The sequence below is a fragment of the Chinchilla lanigera genome, unplaced genomic scaffold (genome assembly GCF_000276665.1).
Source record: "Chinchilla lanigera isolate Chin_1 unplaced genomic scaffold, ChiLan1.0 scaffold00154, whole genome shotgun sequence".
Lineage (NCBI taxonomy): Eukaryota > Metazoa > Chordata > Mammalia > Rodentia > Chinchillidae > Chinchilla > Chinchilla lanigera.
The window spans coordinates 2,137,621-2,159,222 of record NW_004955555.1 but is presented as its reverse complement, the minus strand read 5'-3'; the positions used below and the strand labels follow the sequence as shown (position 1 = coordinate 2,159,222).

Here is a 21,602-nt window from a genome sequence, read left to right as displayed (position 1 = left end):
GGAAGCTCTGGAAGGCCTCATGAGAGGGCAGACAGCCCTGGGGCGCCCTTTATATACACACAGATGCTGTCTCTTCTGGGACTCAGGCAAGGAATGACGGATTTTGCCCTTTATGTCTCTATTTTAATTTTCTACGAATCAAGGGCTGTATTGTTCCTTTCATAATTCAGGCTTTTAAGAATACATTTTACAATTCAGATTTACGAGAATCATAAACCTGGCTCTTCCCTGGGGACCAGAATTTCTCTGGGGCTAACAGCCACGGGAATCTCTCCCTCGCTGCAATTTCTTCAAGGAGCCTGACTTCCCGGGCAGCTGCAGAGGCACCCCCAGCCCCACCATACCTGCAGCTGCCGGAGCAGCTTGGGGATCTGCCTGCAGTTGAGCTTCTGGCAGGCCTGCCGGTAGGCACCAATCACCTCCTCCACCGTCACGTTCTGGGCTGCGAGCAGAGGCCAGGTCAGTCACTCCAGCCCTCCCCAGACCCACACCTCACCCAGCGACACACTGACTGGCCCCGTCCTCCCTTCGAGCTCCCTAGGTGCCCCCAAACCATATCAGCACCACCCCCACAATCACACAGCTAGCAGCACACGAGGCTTGTTATTAGCTTACTCTCTACCACACGGGCCTCCCAGCAGGGCCAGGCTGGGTTGTCTTGGTCACTACCATGTCCCCAAAACTTTTCTCTTTTTCTTTCAGACACAGTCTCCCAACACAACCCAGACTGGCCTCAACCTCTCAATCCTCCGGCCTCAGCCTTCTAAGTGCTGGGATTGTAAGTGTGTGCTGGGACATGCATGTTCCATGTCTCCAGCCCAGGGCCAGGCTTACATCTGGTATTTCACACTTTAGCCCCATGAACAAACTAAGCTCAGACACAGGCAACACTCGCACAAGGTCACAGAGCTGGGCCTCAGTGGAGCCAGGATTTAAACCCCACTTCCACTCGCTGGGCACGGTGGTGCACACCTGTAATCCCAGCACTCGGGAGGCTGAGGTAGGAGGATCGTTGCAAGTTCGAGACCAGCCTAGGCTACAAAGTGAGCTCAAGGCCAGCCTGAACTGCGTAGCGAGACCCTATCTCCAAAAGACAAAAAAATAAAATAAAATAAAAATTAAACCCCGCTTCCAGCATGCGATGCCATGTGCCTCTCTGACTCCCTGCTCCTGAAACAACCTCTGCAGCTAAACATTCCCCACGGTGCTCAGGGACAGGCCTGACCTGGGGTACAGAAGCAGAGGAAGGAGACGGCCCGGCCCGGGAGCTTCCACAGTGACGGGCAGTGCCTGGCAGAATGCACAAAAGGAGGGACCCCAAATCCAACCACGGGAAGCCATAGCCTGCCCTTAAGTGACAGGGTGGGGTGGGCTTTCAGGACATTTCACGGCTCCTCCAGTTGAGTACGGTAATTCTGCATTCCAGTCTCCTCATGCTGCTGAATGAGGTACCACATTTTGTTCACAGGCTGACATATTTACACTGGTTTCAGTTTCTGGCTACTGGAGTTTAGACTCTCCCTGGGGTAACCAGGAGAGAAGGAAGAAAAGGCTAAGGGGCAGGGCAGGCAGAGGGTCAGGCCTGGATGCCAGAGTGGATGGCATGGAGGTGACCGTGCATGCAGGGAACAGCCAGAGAGAGAACTTTTGTCACCCTCTGGCCCACCCCTCCTGCTGCCATTCTGCCACCTGCTCTAGCCACCCCTAGGCCGGGCGAGCACGCTGCTCAGCTTTCTGGGAGGAAACCAGGTCCAAGGGAGGGGTGATGGACCCCTGTGGCGAGGCAGGGGACAAAGACAGAGGCCAACATCGAGCCTAGAACTCTTTTTTTTTTTTTTGGTTTTTCTCTGGTACCAGGAACTGAACTCACGACGTTGCGCTTGCCAGACAGGCACTTTGCCGCTGAGCTAAATCCCCAGCCCCGAGCCTAGAACTCTTGCTACTGCGCTGGGGCCAGAGTGGACACTGACCTGCTGTCAGGGGTGGGGAGGTCGGCAGGGCCCTGGCTTCCTTGGAGGCTGAAGGAGGGGGTGGGGCTGCTGGTGACTAGCAGTGTCCCAAGGGTCTAGTGCTGCAGGCTGAGGGGGACACTCTGACAACGGCCCACCTGCTTGGCGGCCGGGGTTTCTGCATGGGGAGAGAAGCTGGCCCTGCCCAGGAAGGTAGTCCTTGGGAACCTGGAGGGTCCAGCCAAGCCCACACATGCCATGGTCTTAACCGAGTCCACAAACTTGGGGGTAGGCTTTTTACCATGCTGAAAACAGCAGTCATCAGCACTGCCACAACAGCCTGCGACTTCATGTGTCCCCAGAGGAGCACAAACACTACAAGTTGAAAAGGTGTTTAGCCCACTGTATTTTAACTGGCATCCTTTGTAACTGTATTTTAGTTTTTGGCTTCAAAGATCACCACTGTGACAAGAGGCCACGGGATTTACTGGATGCAAAGGGCTGAGAACCAAGGCACGGGTCAGACACAACGAAGGGCCTCCCACAGGCAGGGCTGGCGCGATCTCACTTGGGCTGACACGGCCTGCGGTAACCATCGCTGGCCGTTCTCAGCTCCCACACCATCTGCAGGGACACAGACTCACAGCAGCCTCCGAACTCTGGAGCCCTTGAACCGCTCCTCCTTCAGGTGCTCGGCTCTGACAGCCCCTCCTCCAGAAAGCCCTCCCTGACTGCCTGGGCTCAGGCTCTCCATCTGGCTCCTGCGGTCCTCTGGGATCTGCCATCCCAGCCCCACCCACCGGGCTGTCATCGTCCAGGCACAGGTGCTGCACTCTGAGCTGGGGCGGAGGCACTAGGTTACCTTCGTGGTCATCATCCCTGACATTGCCCAGCACAGGGCTGGACTAACAATAAGTACCAGAACCACTGCTGGCTGGGTGTACCTCAGGAGTACAGCAGCACTCAGCGTGCACCAGATTCAATCCCAGCACCGCAAACAAACAAAACATCATTAATTCTGTGAATGGCGGGGGAGGGGGCACTAGAACACAGAGACCAAGCTCGGGCCCTGGGGCCAGCCGGCCACCCACTGTTGTGCTCCCTTTCCAGGCCTCCTTTTCCCCACCCAAGAGCCAACAATGATCCCTGCGGTTCCTGAGAACCCTTTCTCTGAGTGCACGCAGCCAGACACAGGCGAAGGGCGGTCACAGAGCTGAAGACGTGTGTCACTTCTCTGCTGCCAAGTTCACTTTTCCTACCCAAGCTCCAGCACTGCGAGCTGTGGGTTTCTCCCCGGGCCACCTCTGAGCCACCCACACCACCATCTGCCCATCCTTCTGTGGGGCACCCGCAGGGTTCAAAGCCAGCATCGCCCAAGTCACGGCCAAAGCCTGAGCCCAAGGCGGCCCCATCTGCCACCCAGTTACAACAGGTAAACTGAGCCACCAGGGTGACAACTGTATCTTGTCCATTTCCTCTGAGGCTGAGACAGAGACAAGCAGGAGCTGAGACAAGAACAGAGGCTCGGAGTTGATCCACTGCAGTTTGGCGGCATGGGGCCTGCACGTGGTGCCATCAACATGTCCCACAGCCAGGCTCTGTGGGGACACCCGTTAACCAGAATTTATTATCCATTTTTTTTGAGACGTTTCGCTATGCAGTTCAGGCTGACCTTGAACTCGCTATGTATCCCAGGCTGACCTCGCAGCCTCCCAAGTGCTGGGATTACAGGCGTGCACCACCACGCCTGGCTTATATCAATATTTATGGGTACGATTTTACACATGCTATGGCTAAGGAATGAGACTGAGTTATTACACTGAAAACCAACCAATGAGGGGTGGCAGGGAGGCAGTGCACAGGCGGGGCAAGGAAACAGGCAGCAGCATCTGCAGGGCACCCACGCACCCCGAGTGCTTCCTGCATGAACACACCTGGCCCTCCAGCACGCCATCAGGTTGAGAGGTGGCAGCTCAGAAAACAAAAGGCAGTGCTGGGAGGGGTCCAGTCACAGCGATCCACTCCCAGGTGAAAAGGCTGGGCTCTGAGCAGGAGTGCACCTCTGTGTGTTGTGCCCCATGAGGCATTTCACACCCAGCACCTCAGCAGGAAGAGGAGGGCACAGGCCCTGTGTGACATGGGAAGCCAGGGGCAGGCTCTGTGCCACTAGACAATGCCCTGTCACTGTCCAATGACTCCTATGACCTGTGCAAAGGAGTCTGTGCGACACCTAGTGCCAGGCACACTGACACATGCTTATAATTTCAGCACTCTGGGAGGCTGAGGCGGGAGCATCCTAAGTATGAGCCCAGCCTGGACAACTAGGCAATTTAGCAAGACCTTGTTTTGAAATAAAAAATAAAAAAGGGCTGGGGATGTAGCTCGGTGCTGGATTCAACCACGGCGGAGGTGGGGGAAGTGGGTACTGATCGGTCAGTCATTGTTTCCAGGCAGTCCCAGAACTGGGGAGCATAGCAGGACCCTCACTTCCACACAGAACAGAATAGCAGGAGCAGGATGTCCCTTTAAGCACCCTGCAGGATGAGCCCCCAACCCACACAGCCAGCCAGGGAAACAGGAGGCAGGAGCAGGAGCAGGCCAGCCCCTAGGGGTGGGGCCAGGAGTGGCAAGGAGAGCAGGCTGCGGGGGTGCGGGGCTTGGGCACTCTAGGGCCAGGTACCAAGGGCGGGGTGTGCAGTGGTGAAGGGCACAGCAGTGGCCCCAGGAGACTGGGGCTGGATTATCACTGCCTCCCCAGCACACTCTGGGGCCCTAGAAGTGCCTCACCATGTGGCACTGCATCGCTCCACTCCATACGGGGGCCTCAAAGGGGGGTTCTGGGGCCACTGTGCTTCTGGCCAAAGCGACTAACCCTGTGCCCGGCCACTTGGCCCTAACGAGGGGGTGTCACCAGCTCCAGCACTCCATGGAGATTCCTATCCTGCTTACTTCTGCCCTGGACACAGCTCTGGTGCCCCACCGAGTCCAGGACAGGCATCCAGAGGTTTGTGCTGAGCGACTGACCACATCGGGGTGGGGGCGTGATGGCACACACTGGCATGCAGGTGTGCACACACGTGTGCAAGGGGCCTTTGGGCACATGTGCATGCGAATCAGGGCAGGCCGCAGGTACGCTGCTGAAGTCGTGTTCTGAATCCTGACTTACGCAAGGGCTAAAGTTCAAGTGACTAAGGAGGAGGCGTGCGCGCGCGAGTGTGTGTGCGCGTGCATGTGTGTGTGTTTGTACACGCTTGTACGCACAGCACTGGGAAGCAGGCCCACAGCCAGGTGTGGTGACATGCCTGTAATCGCAGCACACAGGAGGACTGTGATTTCAAGGCCAGCCTGGACTACACATCAAGTTTAAGGCTGGCTAACACTACATAACAAGTCCCCGTCCAAAAATTAAAAAATAAAGAATCTCAAACCTTTATTGGAGATGGAGTTGCAGGGTAATGGCCTGGAGTAAGGGCCACATTCCAATCGCCAGCTACCTCCTTCCCTCCAAAGGAGACATCTGCAAGGTCTTAGGTAAGGAGGGACACACATTTAAGAAGCAGCCGACACCAGCATCAGTGCTGGCTCAGTCAGCAGATGGAGAAGGTGACTGAGGCTGAGACCCTCCAGGTCTATGCTAAGTACTTTCACGCCCAATTTCATTGCCAGCTCTGTGATCCCAGATGGGCGTCATTACATATGTATGTATGTATGTATGTATGTACATACGTACGTACGTACGTACTTATTTATTTATCTGTACCAGGAATCAAACTTACAACCTCAAGTTCGCCAGGCACTGCTGCAGGCGCTGCTGCTGAGCGATATCCCCAGCCCTTACGTCTCCCTTTAAAGGGAGAGCAGCCATCTGCCCCAGCCACAGAGCCAGGAGATGGCTGCACACATGTACAGGCCTGTCTTGCTCTGAAACGGAAGCCTGGCTCCTCTTTCCCACTACTTTGGCTGGCCTCAGGTAGAGGGGACTGTGGGGAGCCCTGGACCAGGCAGACACAGGCAGAGATGGGTTCGGCAGCGTCTGCCACCCTGCAGGCAGCACCCAACTGCAGGGGGCGCTGCAGATCACCTCGCAATTGTGTCAGCGTCCCCGGCAGAGGCTGCCGTCTCTGCTGTGGCTCTCACAAAACGACAGAGAGAAACCTGACACTGACGCTGGGCTTTGGGTGACAGGGTGAGAGGTCGGCCTCACGTGTGCACACAGGTGCAGAGGGGTCCACGAGATGCAAGGACACCCTGGATACTGGAGAGCAGTGGGGACTCAGGCCAACCCTGCCAGCCTGGAGCTGATGGGTAAAGTCACAGTGGGTCACACGCAGGAAGCCGCAGAGGGAGCACCCAGGCAGGGGTGTTGCACCTGCTCCCTACCGGCCACGCTGGCTGAACGGCCTTTCTGAGTTCCACAGCCACTGCCTGCAAGGGCCCTCCAAGGGCTGGGCTGAGAGCGCCAGGCTCTGAGTGCTGAGATCCCAGCTGGAGCCCGGGAGCCCAGATCTTAAGAAACCCCAGTGATGTGATAGCACTGAATACCCAGGTGTGGCGACAGGAGTGCTGTACCGCTGCCCTGGGTGCACTGACAGGTAGAGAGGGCTGGCCCTTCCGTCGGGATTTTGTGTCTGCACCCCAGAGGTAACCAGCAAGGCACTCCCTGTGGCCGCCTGTCATCCTGGATGGTGGTGGCCCCACCTGACCCCGGGTTTTGGCAGCTCTCAAACAGCCTGAGGCAGGACAGTGACAACTGGGGCCTCGGCCAGAGTTCCTGCCTGCAGTCAGAGCCCAGCACTCCCCTGCTTGAACCCACAGCAGCCCCAGCCACCGCAAGAGACCTGCTTTTGGTATCCGCTTTTCAGAGCGGAGGCTCGAAGGCAGAAGGCAGAAGGGGCAGAAACCGAAACAACCAGGTCCAACCTGACTGTTTTTTGAGACAGGGTCTTGGCATGTAGCCTGGGCTGGCCTTGCACTTGCTATATAGCTCAGGCTGTCCCAACCTCCCAAGTGCTAGGATTCCAACACCAACAAGACCAGCTCTGACCTGAGTTTAAATGCACAGTCACACTTAGGACCACACATCTTAAAAGAGTAGGGAGCAAATACTTTAAGCTTTGGAGGACACTGTCTCTACTGCAAGAAAACAGCCACGGACTGTACTTACAAGCATGACATGTCCAATAAACTTTATTTACAAACCCTGGTGGCCAGCTTGGGCTAACCTCTGCCAAGCCCCATGGAAGACACAAGGAACTAGTGGCTGCTTTCAGGCTGGGGAGTCATGGGAGCTGAAGGCGACAGAGAAACTAACTTTGCCCCCTCTGCCCCAGAATGGAGATGGGACCAGGGCCTCGAGCACGCCAGGCAAACACACTACCACTGAACTCATCCCCAAGCCCGTCTTTTGGACACCGAAGCACATCCAGGTGTTATTATTCAAAACTCCTGCATTAAGAAAAACCAACCCCTCCCTGCCCCTGCACGGCCCCTCGTGCGGGCTACTCTCGGAGACCAGACTCCTAGCAAGGCGCTAACCCAGAAGGCTACTGCAGAAGGCTTCGCGTCCAGAGGACCAGGGCTGGGAGCCGACAGGACTTGGACCCACGGGATAGGGCTGGGGCAGGGTTGGGACAAAGTGGGGGCAAACGTGGCTTTGAGGCAGGGGAGTGGGACAGGCAGCAGGGTTGCTGAGTGAGGAGTCGCCGGGACAGGTGGAAAGCGGAGCGTTGGGGCCAAGCGGACAGAGGTGATATTCTGCAGAGAACGGAGGCAGGTGTTATTTACGTAACATCAAAGAGGAAGGTAAACAGCTGTTGTATTTTCCAGAATTCTGGGGCCAGAGAGGTGGGGTGAGGAACTGCAAAGCCAGTCTGAGCTCCCCATACCACAATGAATACCTGTCACAGGAGCCGGGCCAGGGGCTGGGCTCTTCCCAGGCCCCGCTTTGTTACCTCCCTGAGCCTGGCTACCACGTCAGCAGGGCTTCCCTTGGGGCTCTCTGCTGTGCCTGGCACACAGAAGCACCATCAACTGCCTGCTACAACTGTGTGCCCCACAAGGGGGCAGGTCGCCATCACCCTGCTTGCCTTGGCCAGGAAGTGACTGGCCAGGGGTCTCAGGACAAAGGGGCACCTGGGACGCTGGCTCTGCTCACCCTCCCTCACCTGAGGGTCTGTGGATGGCACTGTCCCCTGCCCTGGAGTGTGCTGCAGCTTCCACCCTCCCAGAGTGAGCGAATCCTTGCCCTGTGTGTGGAAGGCCCAGCTGGTGGAGGCCAGACTGGCCCGCTCTCTCCCTGTCACCTGAAGGCCCAGGCATAGGCCCCAAGCCCCTCGCCCCAGAACCCTGGGCAGGACCATCACAAGCTCTCAGTCCCCACTGTTCTCCTCTGAGGTCCTAGTAGAGAGATGCCCTGTCCCACGTCTCTGTCACAGTGACTGCTTGAGGACAGGAAGGGCCCTACGAAACCAGCTCTAGCCAGTCTCATGGTGACTCAGAATGCCCCCCTTTCCAGAGTTGTGGGCAGCCACCCTGGGATCCACCCAGAGGCGATAGCCTCCCAAGCAAGAAGCCAACTCAGAAGAAAGCCAAGTTCAGAGACGGAGAAAAAGGCCAAGTTCCAAGGATACTGTGAAGGTCCTGGATCTGGACTCCTTGAACCCTTAGCCCAGCAAGTTTCCCCTCTGCTCTGTGACTCTGAGTTAGCCTTGGCTCCATCTAGCCACTCGTCCCATACACATTTCCAAAGCCTCCTGCAGGTCCAGCTCTGTGCTGGTGCTGGGAGAGGGGCGGCCCCTCCCTCAGCCCTGCCCTCCAGTACTGAGGGAGAAGCACGCTACTGTGGCAGCCCTCGGAGGAGCAGGGCACACTATGGACTCAGCATGTGCACCCAGCTAAGAAAGGCAGCCAGGTGAGCCAGGTCTCAGGCAGCCATTCCAAGCCACGCCCAGACGCTCCCCTCCCCCAGGCTGCTTGGCTCCTCCTGCTCTCCCCACTTTGCCTATTTCATGCTGCCAGGTCTTCTTTTTCCACTCCAGCTCAGGTGTCCCCTCCTCCAGGAAGACTCCCCAAGCGGGGAGTCTGGACGCCCCCATCTCAGCCCTGTGTGCTCTGAGCTGGTACTGGGTGTGAGCCCCAGAAGACAGCACGGAGAGGTCTGTGTCCTGCCCCGCACAGGTGGTCACACACAGAGAAGGCACCAGGCAGGGTGAGTGGGCGGGAAAAGGGGCTCATAGGGTGGGGTGGAGCCCTGCTAGGAGGCCCGGGCTGTCCGGTGTTCAGGGAGAACCGCGGGCACAGTGGCTCCCGTTGTGTGAAACCTGCTCCACAGGTGCCGTCGCAGAAGGGCCCACGCAGGTCTCTACTGTCCCCCACTGCTACTGCGCACTCTGCCAGCGTGTCTCACTGGCCCCGACTCCACATTCCGGCCCTGCAGAGCCCTCCACCACAGCACCGAGCAGGGACCAGCTCAGCTGCACCCCAGGATCTGTAATGGCCATGTGGCCCAGAGCAGCCGAGGGAGATCAAAGGCCTGCCCTACGCTGGTACCCCGAGGTCCTCAGGCTCCAGCTTTGGGCTGGACAGACAGGCTGTGGAAGCCCAGAAAGGCAGGCGGACAGGGAGACTGCAGTGGAATCTGTCTTTCTCTGTTGGGTTCCAGGATCTGGGCCACCAGTGCCGGGCAGGAGGAGAGGGCACAGGCAAAGCCCCAATACTGCAAGGCTTACAGACAGGAGAGGTACGTGGTCACAGCACAAGATAGGAGCTGGCATATTACTCAGTCTCAATCCCTAAAGGTGACAAAGTCACCTGGACCCACTGCCTCTGGGCCTTTCCACTGCAGTGTGCGCCACCTTCACGTCCCCTCCTTGACTGCCCTGTATCACACCACCTCTGCCCCTGCATCTCACCTCCTTCTCGTGAGCCAAGGCGAAGCTTGCTGCCCTCCTTTGTGCTTGTTACAGTGAGGGGGGCTTTCCCACTTTTCACCCAAGTGCCCCTTGAGCGCCTTTACTGCGCACGCAGTAGCTGTTGGATGAATACCTGTCACCTGAGGGTGGGGCGAAGAGTCCTGGAGCCTGAAGGGCCGGCGTGAGGCCCTGAGGTGAACCCGCCACTGCCTGAATGAGGGAAGGGCACCCAGTACTAGGTAGTGAGGTATGCAGCTGTGACAAGGTAGGAAAGTGTCCTTAGCGCAGGGCGACCCTGGAGCACACATCTAAGGAAGCTTCACAGGTGCTCCTACAATGTCACCACTCCCCTGGGCCTGCCCAGCCTGGGCAGCAACACAAGGCCTCCAGGGGCCTGAAACAGGAAAAAGCCTGCGGAGTGTCTAACCTTCCAGTGAGAGCCCCGCACCCAGGCAGGGCGCCCAGGCCGGGCCACTGCTGCGGACTGCTGCCCCAAGGCCTCGCCCTGCAGAGCCACACCCTGTGCTGCATTCCAGCCTCTTCCCACCTCCAGGCTGCCTTGGGCCAGGAATCCGAGCCCCTGAGGGCCACAACCACTACAAACTCAACTCGGCTGCTCCTCAGGCAGCTCCCCGGGCAGCACCTCCAGAAAGGCCTCAGGCAGGCAATGTCCACTCAAAGGTGCCCACGAAAGCACCCAGCAGCCCATACCGAGCACCTGTGGGTACTCGGCACTCAATGTGCCTGGCTTCCCGCCAGCCTCTCACTCCTTGCCCTGGGGCCCTGGGAGATGGGTGTCACCCTGGCGCTGCTCTGTGTACCCTTTCAGAAGCAACTCAAAAAAAGGTATGAATAACACAGATCTAAGACAGGCACCTGAGATGTGCTGCACAACAGTGGGGGCAGAGGCCACACACCGGCTGGTACCAAAGCGGGACAGTGGGCACGAGACTCGTACTTCTGTGTGAAAACGCTCGTTAGGGAAACAGTTAAATGGGGAGGGGCAACAGCGACTGCTCAGAGCTGGTGTCCCCAGGGCCAGAGGCGGCCTCTGTCCTGGGAAGGAAACCTGGCTCATATCCCAGGCTGATGATGACTTACTTCAGCCCAGACCATCTCCATGACACCCCCAACAGAAAGCCTGGTCCGGCCTTGGTGGCAGCCACCCTGGGGACTCCCTAGTGCTTGGCCCAGCGGGTACTCGGTGAGGGGGGCTGCAGCAGCAGGGACTCAGCCATGCGTCCACGTGGAGGGACAGCACAGGGAAGGAGGCTGTCAAAAGGGAGCCTGGAGGCACAGTGGGAACAGGCGAAAGGAACCTGAGTCTCCAGCTCAAGCCATAACCACGGCGGGAACCCACAGACAGGCGACGCGCTCTAAGGCACCACTTCCGGCAGCCCCTTCGTGCACCCCACTGAAGCCTCACAGCACCCCAGGAGGGGTATGACCAGGAGTCCCAACACAACACAAAGAAGAGGAAGGCCCGAGAGGTGACATCCTAGGTGACCGTACACTCAAGGGACCTTCCTCTTTCACTGATGAGCCACTGTGGCTTTTTTTAAAAATTTTTTAAACTGTGGGGAAGGTACTAGGAATTGAACTCAGGACCTTATGCTTGCGGGGCAGGCGCTGCGCCACTGAGCTGAATACCCAGCCCCCTCTGTGGCCTTTAGGGCCAGCCTCCTAGGGCCCTCAGCGTCCAGGGGAGGGGTCTTCACACTGCCCGGCCCAGCTCAGTTACAGCCCCTCGGCCACGCTTCCCAGACCTTTGCCCCAAGAACCTCTCCCTGACAGTTTTGGAGACCCAGGGTTCTCCGGGGACAGCTGCACTGTGCCAGGGGGCCTGGCAGCACGTGGCGGCGATGTCAAGCCCCGACAGTGGTAAGCATGGCAGCTGGCTCTGCAGGCTGGCAGGTGTAGAGCCGAGTCAAGGCTGCTACCAGGTTGGCCTGTTCTGAAAAGCCTCTGCCTGTGACTCCCTGGGAGAGTGAGGGGACACTGGTGGCAAGTTACTCTTCCTGATGAGCAACCAGGCAGGCTCCCTCCACCCTGCTCAGTAATGTAGATCAAGAGCACTGCAAAATACAGGGCTCAGGAGGCAACACCTTCCCCAGCAGCACGTGGACATCAACTGCTGGTGTATACGATGCCATGTCAACAATGGCAATCACTAGCACTGACTCTGAGAGAGGCACAGGGCTGTAGACACCCAGGGCAACCCCAAGGCCTGCCCCTGCTCGGCATGGGGAGGCTGGAACCATGCCCACCCAGGCTGGCATCAACACCTGCAGTGGTGCTCAGAACCGCACCAGGTGGGCACAGGAGACCTGGTGAGGATGTGCAGGGAGACCCTGGCTGCCGCTGCAGGAAGAGAAGTCTACTTCCTCCACCTTCCTGCTCTGCAGATGTGAGGTAGGCACCTCAGCTTACAGGCACCACGCTGTACTGCAGGTCGGCTCTGCCCCCAATCTCCTCCACCCCTTCTGTCCCCTGCACTAAGCCAGGTACCCCAGGACAAGGCCGCCCCGGCACAGCCCCTGCTGAGGACAGAGCTTGTCCCCTCCCTCCCACCTCCAGGCCTGCAACTGCTTTCTCCACAGTGGGCTGTCATTCAGGCCTCTATTCAATGTCACCTCTTTGAAAAGCCTTCCCCTGCCCTTTCTGAAGCTTCATCTCCCGCCCATCTCTTCAGGAGCTGCGTCTCCGCTGTCAGGGTCCATTTGTTGTTCACTGTCCTACAGCAAGCGCTCCCTGAGTCCAGGATGTCACTGCGGGGTCTCAGGTAAACATCTACGAAGGGACAAATCTGCTCCTTTGCTCTAGGAAATGAGGACAGTGGCCACCACCTTTGCTCCGGAGAACCACCCTGGAAGGACGGGGGCCGTGCTGTACCCTAGCAAGGAGCCTGTTGCGGCTGCGGTGGCTGAGGGGCCGTGGTGCAGGCAGCTTGCTGGGTGACACAGCTGATCTTCTCTGCTCCTCCGAGCAAGGAAGCACAGGTCCAGGGAGCTGATTCTGGGCCATGAGACCCCACCACTGGGGCAGCCAGCCCCACACAGCAGCCAGGAGCTGGACCTCCAGGGAGGCTGCAGTGGCCAGTGCCTCCAAGCCCGCCCAACTTCCCAAGGGCTCAGATGACAGAAGATCCCATTACAGAGGCACACACAGCCTGAGACCGCCTACAACGCCCACATCTCCAGGGACAGAACTGAGGGAGGTCACACAAGCCCTTCTGCCTGCCACAGAGCTCCTTAGCAGGCATGCGCGCCAGCCAGCGTGCTTCTGGATGGAAGGGGAAGTCAAGGTCTTAATCCCTGATCCCCAGTTATTCAGCCGTGCTAACCACCTGGTCCCTTAGCCGGGCATGGTGATGCATGCCTATAATCCCAGCACTCAGGGATTGAACTCACTTTGCAGCCCAGGATGGCCTCAAACTCACAGTGATCTTCCTGCCTCAGCCTCCTGAGTGCTGAAGCCTGAGTCTGTAGCTTCCAGCTTCTCACCTCTCTGGTCACCTCCACTACTGGGGACAGTCGCCCTCCTCCACCCTTCCCAGAGGAAGGGCCATGGCATGCAGGCAGCACCCACCTAATCGGGTCTGGGGGTGAGGGTGGGGGTGGCTGCAACTCATGGGACAGCTTGAAGTGTCTAATATTCTCCCTCAGCTGCGTGCCTGTCCCCCACCCCTGCCACCTTGCCCTCTCTTCCAGCAAGGGTTTCTCCTTTCACACCATAATGGCGCTGTCTGCTCGCTGGCCATTCGGCTCACCCCTCCCTTCTGGACAGTGAGCCCTGCAGCACCTGAACCATGATGAAAATATATCCAAGCCCACGGGGAAAGACTTGTCACCCAGAGCAGAGCTGCTCGAGACTGTCCCCTCACCAGGCCTTCTGTTGGAACCCACACAGCATGGGAAGGGCACTGTTCTAGGCGTCCACAGGGATGCTGGACCTGAGGACACTGCTGACCTCTGCCTCATGGGTGTACCTTCTCATCACAGGAAAAGTGACCCAGAGAGGGCGTGGCCTTTGGGATCAGACTGTGCATGAGGCTGTGCCCAGCTGTGTCTGCAGACCAACCCCCACGCCTGCCCCGGGGTATGCTGACCTCCTGCGGCCCCAGTTTGATAGGGAAGAGGCAGGATCCTAGCTCAGCTTCCAGAAGCTGCCCGGGGCAGGCACCTGGGCTGAGTGGACCTGGCTGGCCACCAGGATGCCCTGGCTTGTGTGGCCTGTGGTGGGGCCCCTGGGAGAAAAAGAAGGGACTAGGAGTGCGTGTACTGGAGAACAGGTGCCACAGCCAATTTCTGCCATCCTCGGGACCCCAAGTACTGCGGGCACCATGTCCTCTAGTGACCACCCCCATTTACCTCCCATAACGTCAGGCAGGTATGGCCCAGATGACAGGGCAGACCCAAATGTCACAAGCACTGGCTCTTTATCTCCTCAAGGTGAGTCTCCTCACCTGGAAAATGGAGCCAGTGTGTGTGTGTGGGGGAACTTCTAGAAGCAGCCTGTGAGGTCATCCGGTTAAGGTGCTAGCACAGGGCTGGTGCTCTGTCAACAGTAGCTGCTGTCACCACAGTCCAGGGCCTGACACTTCAGAGAGGGGCCGGATGAGCAAAGACAAACAAAACCACAGGATGCAGCCAGAGGCTCAGCAAGCATTTGTCCCCAGAACCCCACCTCGGGAAATACTGCTCACACACCCTCACCCTCACCCTCACCCTTGCTTAGACAAATATTTACCCAGGGCTGGGTGCCTGAGGGTACAGAAGGGGAAGATGCACACAAGGAGCCTGAGAGAGTGGGGAGTGGCAGGAGGAAAACTCAGCCCGGGGAGGCTGGAAGGGGAGCAGGCCACCGAAGCAACCCTGGGGCCAGGCAACTGCTCAGCAGCCCACCATCTGCATGATGAACTCGAGGCCAACCGGAGTCACGGGAGCAGGGGGCGGGCTCCGCACCATGGCGCAGGCAGGGGCAGGCTCAGGTCTGGCTGCCTGGATCTGAGCTCTATGTATCACTGAACAGCTGGGGAAACAGGACCTCTCCCCCAGGGACTGAGCCCTCCCTCCTCTGGAAAAAGGGGCAACAGCTCTTGCCATCCTGCGGCTTATGGATCATAGAATCAGCAGACACACAAAGGGCTTCCCACCGTTCCCGCACACCGCGGGTGCTCGGCCATCACCAGCAAGGAGGATTCCTGTTGTCACTGCTGTCTGGGCCCACAGCGGCCCCACTCAGCCCTAACTGCTCCAGTGGGAGGGACTCCATGTAACCGAGTCTGGCCTCACTCATGTTTTGGAAGGGTCTGAGCAGTCTAAAGGACCTCACTCTTCAGAAGGACAATCCCACCGGGGCTGGTGCTCCCAGAGGGCAGGCTTCCCTTGTCCCAGTGAGGCAGCCCTGCTGCCCCTTCCACTGGCTGTGCACTGTGGGGAGTGGGCTTTGCGAGGCTGCTGAGGCTGGCATTTGGGAAGGGGCCACACTTGGGGTGGGGTGTCACATGACCCTGGGCCCAGATCCAACCCCAACAAGTACTGGGTGCTGGAATCCATTCCCTCCTGTTAATCTCACCTGCCTCAGGGGGCATCTGAAGAGTAACACCAACAGAGGCTTCCCTGAGCACCTGCTCTACAGCCCACAGGGTGATGCCGGGGACACAGTGCCCAAGACAACCCCAGCCCCATGCAGGAGAGAGACACCCCAGAAAGTGAAGGACCAGAGTGGGCAGGGCTAGGGCAAGACAGCCCAGGAGAGTGCCTGGGTTAGTCTAGGGGTCAGGGAGGGCTTCCTGGAGGAGAAGCCATCTAACAGCACCAGTCTCTCAAGGGGAAGGGAGAGGAGAATCACTGGAAAGCTGCCATTAACTGGCAGAGCTGACCACACCTATCAACCCTAACCAGTAATTGTGCTCATCACTCCAGGCCCTGAGAAACCGCTCACACCCAGGTGATGCGTACTAGAAGGTTCACCTCTGAGCCAGTCTGCTGGCTGCCTGATGTCCACCAGCAGCACCACGGCCAAGAGGCACAGTCAGACAGCAAATCACACGGGTGACATGGGAAAAAGAATGTTGGGAGCAAAAACCAGACCAGGAGTCCATGCACAACACCACTTTCTTGCAGCTCAAAAGCAAGCCAAATGAAATGTACTTCTCAGTATGCATACATGGGAGACAAAACACTAAAAAATGAAAGCAACCTGGGCATGGTGGTGCGCGCCTGTCATCCCATATATAGGGGAGACTGAGGCAGAAGGATGGCAAATTTGAAGCCAGCCTTGGCAATTTAGTGACACAGTCTCAAAATTAAAAATAAATTTAAGTAAGCACCTGCCTGGCAAGCACAGGTCCTGAGTTCAATTCCCAGTACCTAAAAAAAACCCTCAAGATTTAAAACATGAAAAAATAAATAAATATAAGTAAATGTAAAAAAGAAAGAAACTGGCAAAGGACACCACCACGGTCAGGACCATGGTGTCGGCACCGAGCTCCACCTCCGCACCTGGAAGCAGGGGTGAGTTTAGGGCTCTGTTCACATTCTCCTCCGGGATGGGGCTCACCGGGCTTTGTTATAGCACACTTCAACTTAGGTGTCTGTCGCGTATCTTCTTCATATGCCAAGAAGAGCCCAGCATCGCAATACCTAAGCAGCAGCAGCAGAGGGACTAAGGCACGCGAAGGCTCAGCTGAGAGCTGATCTCCAGGAAACTAAAGGTCACTGTCAAGGTCAAAGGAAACGGGTGAGGACTCAACACAGGGCAGGGGCACAAGGTGCTTTAGGCTCTCTGAGTTGCATGTAGCTCAGTACCTCCCAGCACTCACGAAGTTCTGGCTGGGCGATGAGGCCAGGCACGGAACAGGGAACCTCTGGGAAAGCTGGTGCCTACCAGGAGACAACCAGCCCTGCCAGAACAGGATATTTTGGGCCACCTGCCTCAGGCTTCCAGTCAGGGGCACCAGATGGCCAGCTGGGCTCCAAGGCTTTGGGGGCCCTTTAGTTTGGAATTTTAGAATGAAGGAACTCTGAGCTGCTTACTCGTCCACAAAGGCTTCAAAGTCTCCCTGACCTCCTCTCTGGAAAAAGGGTAACACCACCGAGGCTCAGGAAGTCTGGGAACTAATTCATTCATTCTTCACCCACCAACCTGGACTGGGCAGGCAATGGTGAACAAAACAGGTCTGGCCCTTGGACTAACGGACTAACTGCTAGAAGACAAATCACACAAATAAAAATTATATATTAAACAAAAAGACAGGCTTCACAAGAAATACTGAGGATACAAATGGAAATTTGAGGGCATAGTTACCACAGCCCCATAAGGAAACGAGCATGTAAACTTAGACCTAAGATGCGTAAGAGTCAGAGATTCGTTCATTCCTCCCAATATTTATCTAGCGCCCAGTCCATGCCGGACACTGTCCATGGTGCTGGGGCCACAGCGGTGAGGAGGTTCCAGGGTGCCTGTGGCAGAAAGGAGAAGCAGCGGACAGCAGGAACAGGCAGCAGCCATGCCCGAGTCAGGGAAGCCCGCGCACCCGCACAGGGGACAGAGCCAGCACAAGGCCCTGCACGTGCCTGTCACAGTGCCAACACAGTGAAGCTGCCTGAGAGGTGGCAGGCAAGGGTGGGCACCAGATACCGTGAGCCAGAGAATGGTATTCTACAGGGGCTGGGAAGGTTCAGAGGGAACAAAACAAAAAGGGGCAAACAGGACACTCATCCAGGAGGTGCTGGTGACGCAGGAGATCGGGAGTCTGGGGCATCACTGAGCGTCTGCAGCAGTGGCAGGCTGGGTGTGTCCCGAGACAGGGGTAGGGCTGCCACGGCTTGTGCCACCTTCTGCAAAAGAGCACAACCTTAGCAAGTGGCTAATGACTCCGAGGAGGAGCAGTTTCTTTATCTATAAAAGGGGGCACTAGCAGCTTCCCCGGGTTGCACGGCCAGTGCTCAGCAAACAGTGCCACAGCATGTTGCAGGGACCTCTGTATCCTGCCTTCTCTGTCTGCACCGGGATGCCACCAACACGTGCCCCTTCTGCCCAAACTGCCTCCTCTGCTCTCTGACACCCCGGCTCGGGTTCCTCTGCCCTAGACCCCTGCGCAGGAATGGGGCTTTGCTTTGTAGACCCAGTAAAACGCAAAGGAGAAGGGGCTGTGGATTTAGCTCAGCGGCAAAAGCGCTTGCCTGGCAAGCGCAAGGTCGTGAGTTTGGTTCCTGGTACCGGAGAAAAACCAAAAACCCCCCAAAAAAAAACACAAAAAAACAAACAAACAAAAAAAAAGCAAAGGAGAAAGTGCTTTTTAAAAATTGATGTCCTGTCCCCTTCTCCCACCTTTCCAGGAAGGCAAATGCTAAATAAAGAAAAATATACCTGCCTACTGAAATTCCACCCATTTTCCCTTCTTTTTTTTTGGTACCAGGAATTGAACTCAGGACCTTGCACTTGCCAGGCAGGTGCTCTGAGCTATATCCTTGGCCCCCATTTTCAACAGAGGAGGAGCCCTTACAAAATCTCGGAAGAAAGATGGGAAAAGGCCACAAAGAAACAACTCCCCAAAGTGCACAGCACGTTAGCAGTAAAGAGGGTAACCAGCAGTCACAGGAGGGCTCACTAAAACAAGTCTCCATCTTATTATCAGGACATGCGAACACCAACAGCTCACTGATTCACTTAAAAAAAAAGAAAGTTAAGCTACAGTGGTGACCGTGACCACAGAACACCTAGTAGAGCCCAGGGAAGGCACAAGCTGAAATGGGGGCTTCAAATGCTCCTATCCTTTCACCTGACAGAACCATCTTCTAAGAATTTCTTCTGAGAAAGCTACCTGTGGTGAACAGAAAGATTCCTGGTCAGAAAGGAATATCCTGCATTATTTATGTGACGGAAGACTGCAAAGGACCTAAATGCTCAGCAATGCAGAAATAGCTGGGACAAATTACAACAGCCCAACGATGTATTTTAAAATTACATTTAAAACGGGGAAATGAAGTGAGAAAGCACGACACTCAGCTGTATCTACAGTGTCCTCGCAGTCAGACTGGCACCCATCTGTGGCCGCATCCCCTGCCAGAGAAGAGACAGGAAGGAAAAGCATGGGCTGGCGCGTGCAAAGCCTCCCAAGCAGTGCCCTCCTCGACAGTGAGGCCTGCAGCCAGGGACCACACAACACTCCTGCAACTCCCTAATAAAGACATAACACAACCTGGAAACGGGAGAGAGATCTGAAACGACATTTCTCCAAAGATACCCAGCTGTCCAACATGCACACGAAAATGTGCTCAATGGCACCAGCCATCAGGGAAATGCAGGTCAGACCACAGAGAGACACCATCTCACACCCCCTGGGAGAGCCACAGGCAAAGGGACAGCTAACAGCAAGCAATGGCGTGGGACAGTGGCTGTGGAAAGCCGTCTGGCAGCTCCTCAGGTAAAGGGCCACGCATGGGCCTGGCAGTCTCACTCTGAGATAGAAGCCCACGTCCACACACAGACGTGTACATCAGTGTTCGTGGCAGCATTGTCTGCACAGCCGAACAGTGGGAGAACCCAACTGTGCAGCCAAGCATGACACAATAAGCAGGGTGCACATCCACAGGGTGGAGCGCCCTCCGCCCATCAACGCACATGAGGGACTTGTATGTGCCACAACCGGTGAACAACTCTACACCCCGTGCAAGCGGCAGGTGTCAGCTCACTTCCATGAAGTCTCCAGAGGCAGAGACAGGAAGCAGATTAGTGGCTGTCTAGGCTGGGGTGGGGAGATGTGGGGTGATAGCTAAGGGATATAATTAAAATGTTCTAAACTTGATTGTGATCAAGGGTGGGTCTCACTATGTAGCCCAGGCTGGCCTCAAACTCATGACAATCCTCCTGCCTCAGCCTTCCAGGTGCTAGTATTACAGGTGTGCACCACCAGATCTGACGACTGGTGCCCTTTAAATGGGTGAACAACATGGTGTACAACTAGCCTTTGATGAGGCTGTTCAGAATCCCAGATGAAGAGCGTCGCATGGTGCTGCACACCCATTTCCCCCACGCTGAGAGACTCATGCCAGCCAGGGCAACACTGTAAGACCCTGTCTCTAAACACTTAAGAAGAGAGAAATCCCAGATACAAGGTTCCCATGTGATGTTTTCTTCCTGAGACTTTCCATCTGTTTGGCTGAATTTTTTTAATCATTCTTTTAGGGTTATAAAAGAATCAAAGTGGCCAGGTGTGATGGCACATGACTGTAATCCCAGCACTCAGGAGGCTGAGGCAGGAGGATCATTGTGAGTTCAAGACCAGCCTGGGCTACAAAGTGAGCTCAAGGCCAGCCTGAACTGCATAGCAACACCCTGTCTCAAAAAGACTAAATAGGGGCTGGGGATTTAGCTCAGTGGCACAGCACCTGCCTGGCAAGTGCGAGGTCGTGAGTTCGATTCCTAGTACCAGAAAAAAAAAAACCAAAAAGACTAAATAAATAAATAAATAAATATAAGTGCCTGCCAAAGTACTGATACCTTTCCTAATGCAAACCATCACTCCAGCTCTGGGGTGAGCATGCCCCTCCTCCACAGTAGCTAGAGGGCTGTAAGGGGAGAGCCTCAGCCAGTGACAGGCAGGGGCTAGAGACCAAGCTTAGCGCCCCAGAGCCCCCCCATGTTTCTTTTTCCTTAACAAAAATTTTATCAGGACACATTTCCAGCACACACTGATCACATCCCTCATGTGGGGCTGGCACATGCGCAGACCACATCTTAATTCCTTTCCCATCCCCTTCCCTCCTCTCTTCCTCCACCTCTCGGTCTCCTTCCCTTTTGCAATAGAGCTATCCACCTGTTTCCTGTTTTATTTTGCTCTTTAAATTATTCATACTTTGTGCTTCTCATGTAAGAAATCATGCAACATTGAAGTTTGTGTGTCTGATTTATTTCACTTAGTATTATGGTTAGGGTTGGGGATATAGCTCAGCAGCATGACGCCTGACTGGCAAGTACAAGGTTGTGAGTTTTATTCCTGGTACCAAAACAACAACAACAGTGAAAAACAAAACAAAAAAATTAATTATGGTCTCAAGGTACATCTACTTTCCTATAAATGACTTGTTTATCCTTCTTGATGACACAGTAATACTCCATTGTGTATGAATACCAGTGTGCTTTATCCATTCATCTGTTGGCAGACATACAGGCTGCTTCAAAGATTTAGCTATTATGAGTTGCACTGCTATCAACATGGACACAAAGAAAAAACCAAAACAAAATATGGGTACAGCCAGGCATGGTGACACACACTTGTAATCCCAGTACTTGGGCTGAGGCAGGAGGATCTCTGCAAGTTTAAGGGCAACCTGGGCTACACAGTGAATTCAAGGCCAGCATGGACTACATGGTGAGACCCCATCCCAAAAAAAGGTGTGTAAAAAAACAAAAACAAACAAACAAAAAAAAATAAAAAAGGTGTGTGGGTGTTATCACTTGAATATGATGTCTTTAACTCTTTCAGAAAGATACCTAGAAGGGAAATACCTGGGTTGAATGGAATTTCTAGTTTTACTTTTGAGGAATCTCCATACTGATTTCCATAGCAGTTCTTCTAGTTTACAATAACACAGGAGAGCTCCTTTCTCCCTTGCAGCTTCCCCAGCGTTTGTTATTTGATTTCTTGATAACAGCCATTCTTTCTGGAGTAAGATGGAATCTGTGGTATTTTAATTTGCATGTTTCTGATGGTCAGAGATAGTGAACATTTTTC

The 21,602-nt window shown here is 55.7% G+C and overlaps 1 protein-coding gene across 2 annotated transcripts in view; it reads right to left on the bottom strand.

Moving 5' to 3' along the window:
- LOC102005087 (protein phosphatase 1 regulatory subunit 37) overlaps nucleotides 1–21,602 on the bottom strand; it is a 48,078-nt gene that overhangs the window by 6,293 nt on the left and 20,183 nt on the right. For both annotated transcript variants that reach the window (XM_005412493.2, XM_013508759.1), the window contains one exon: nucleotides 345–442. In XM_005412493.2, the coding sequence (XP_005412550.2) occupies nucleotides 345–442 (98 nt within the window). The remainder of the gene's footprint in view (nucleotides 1–344; nucleotides 443–21,602) is intronic.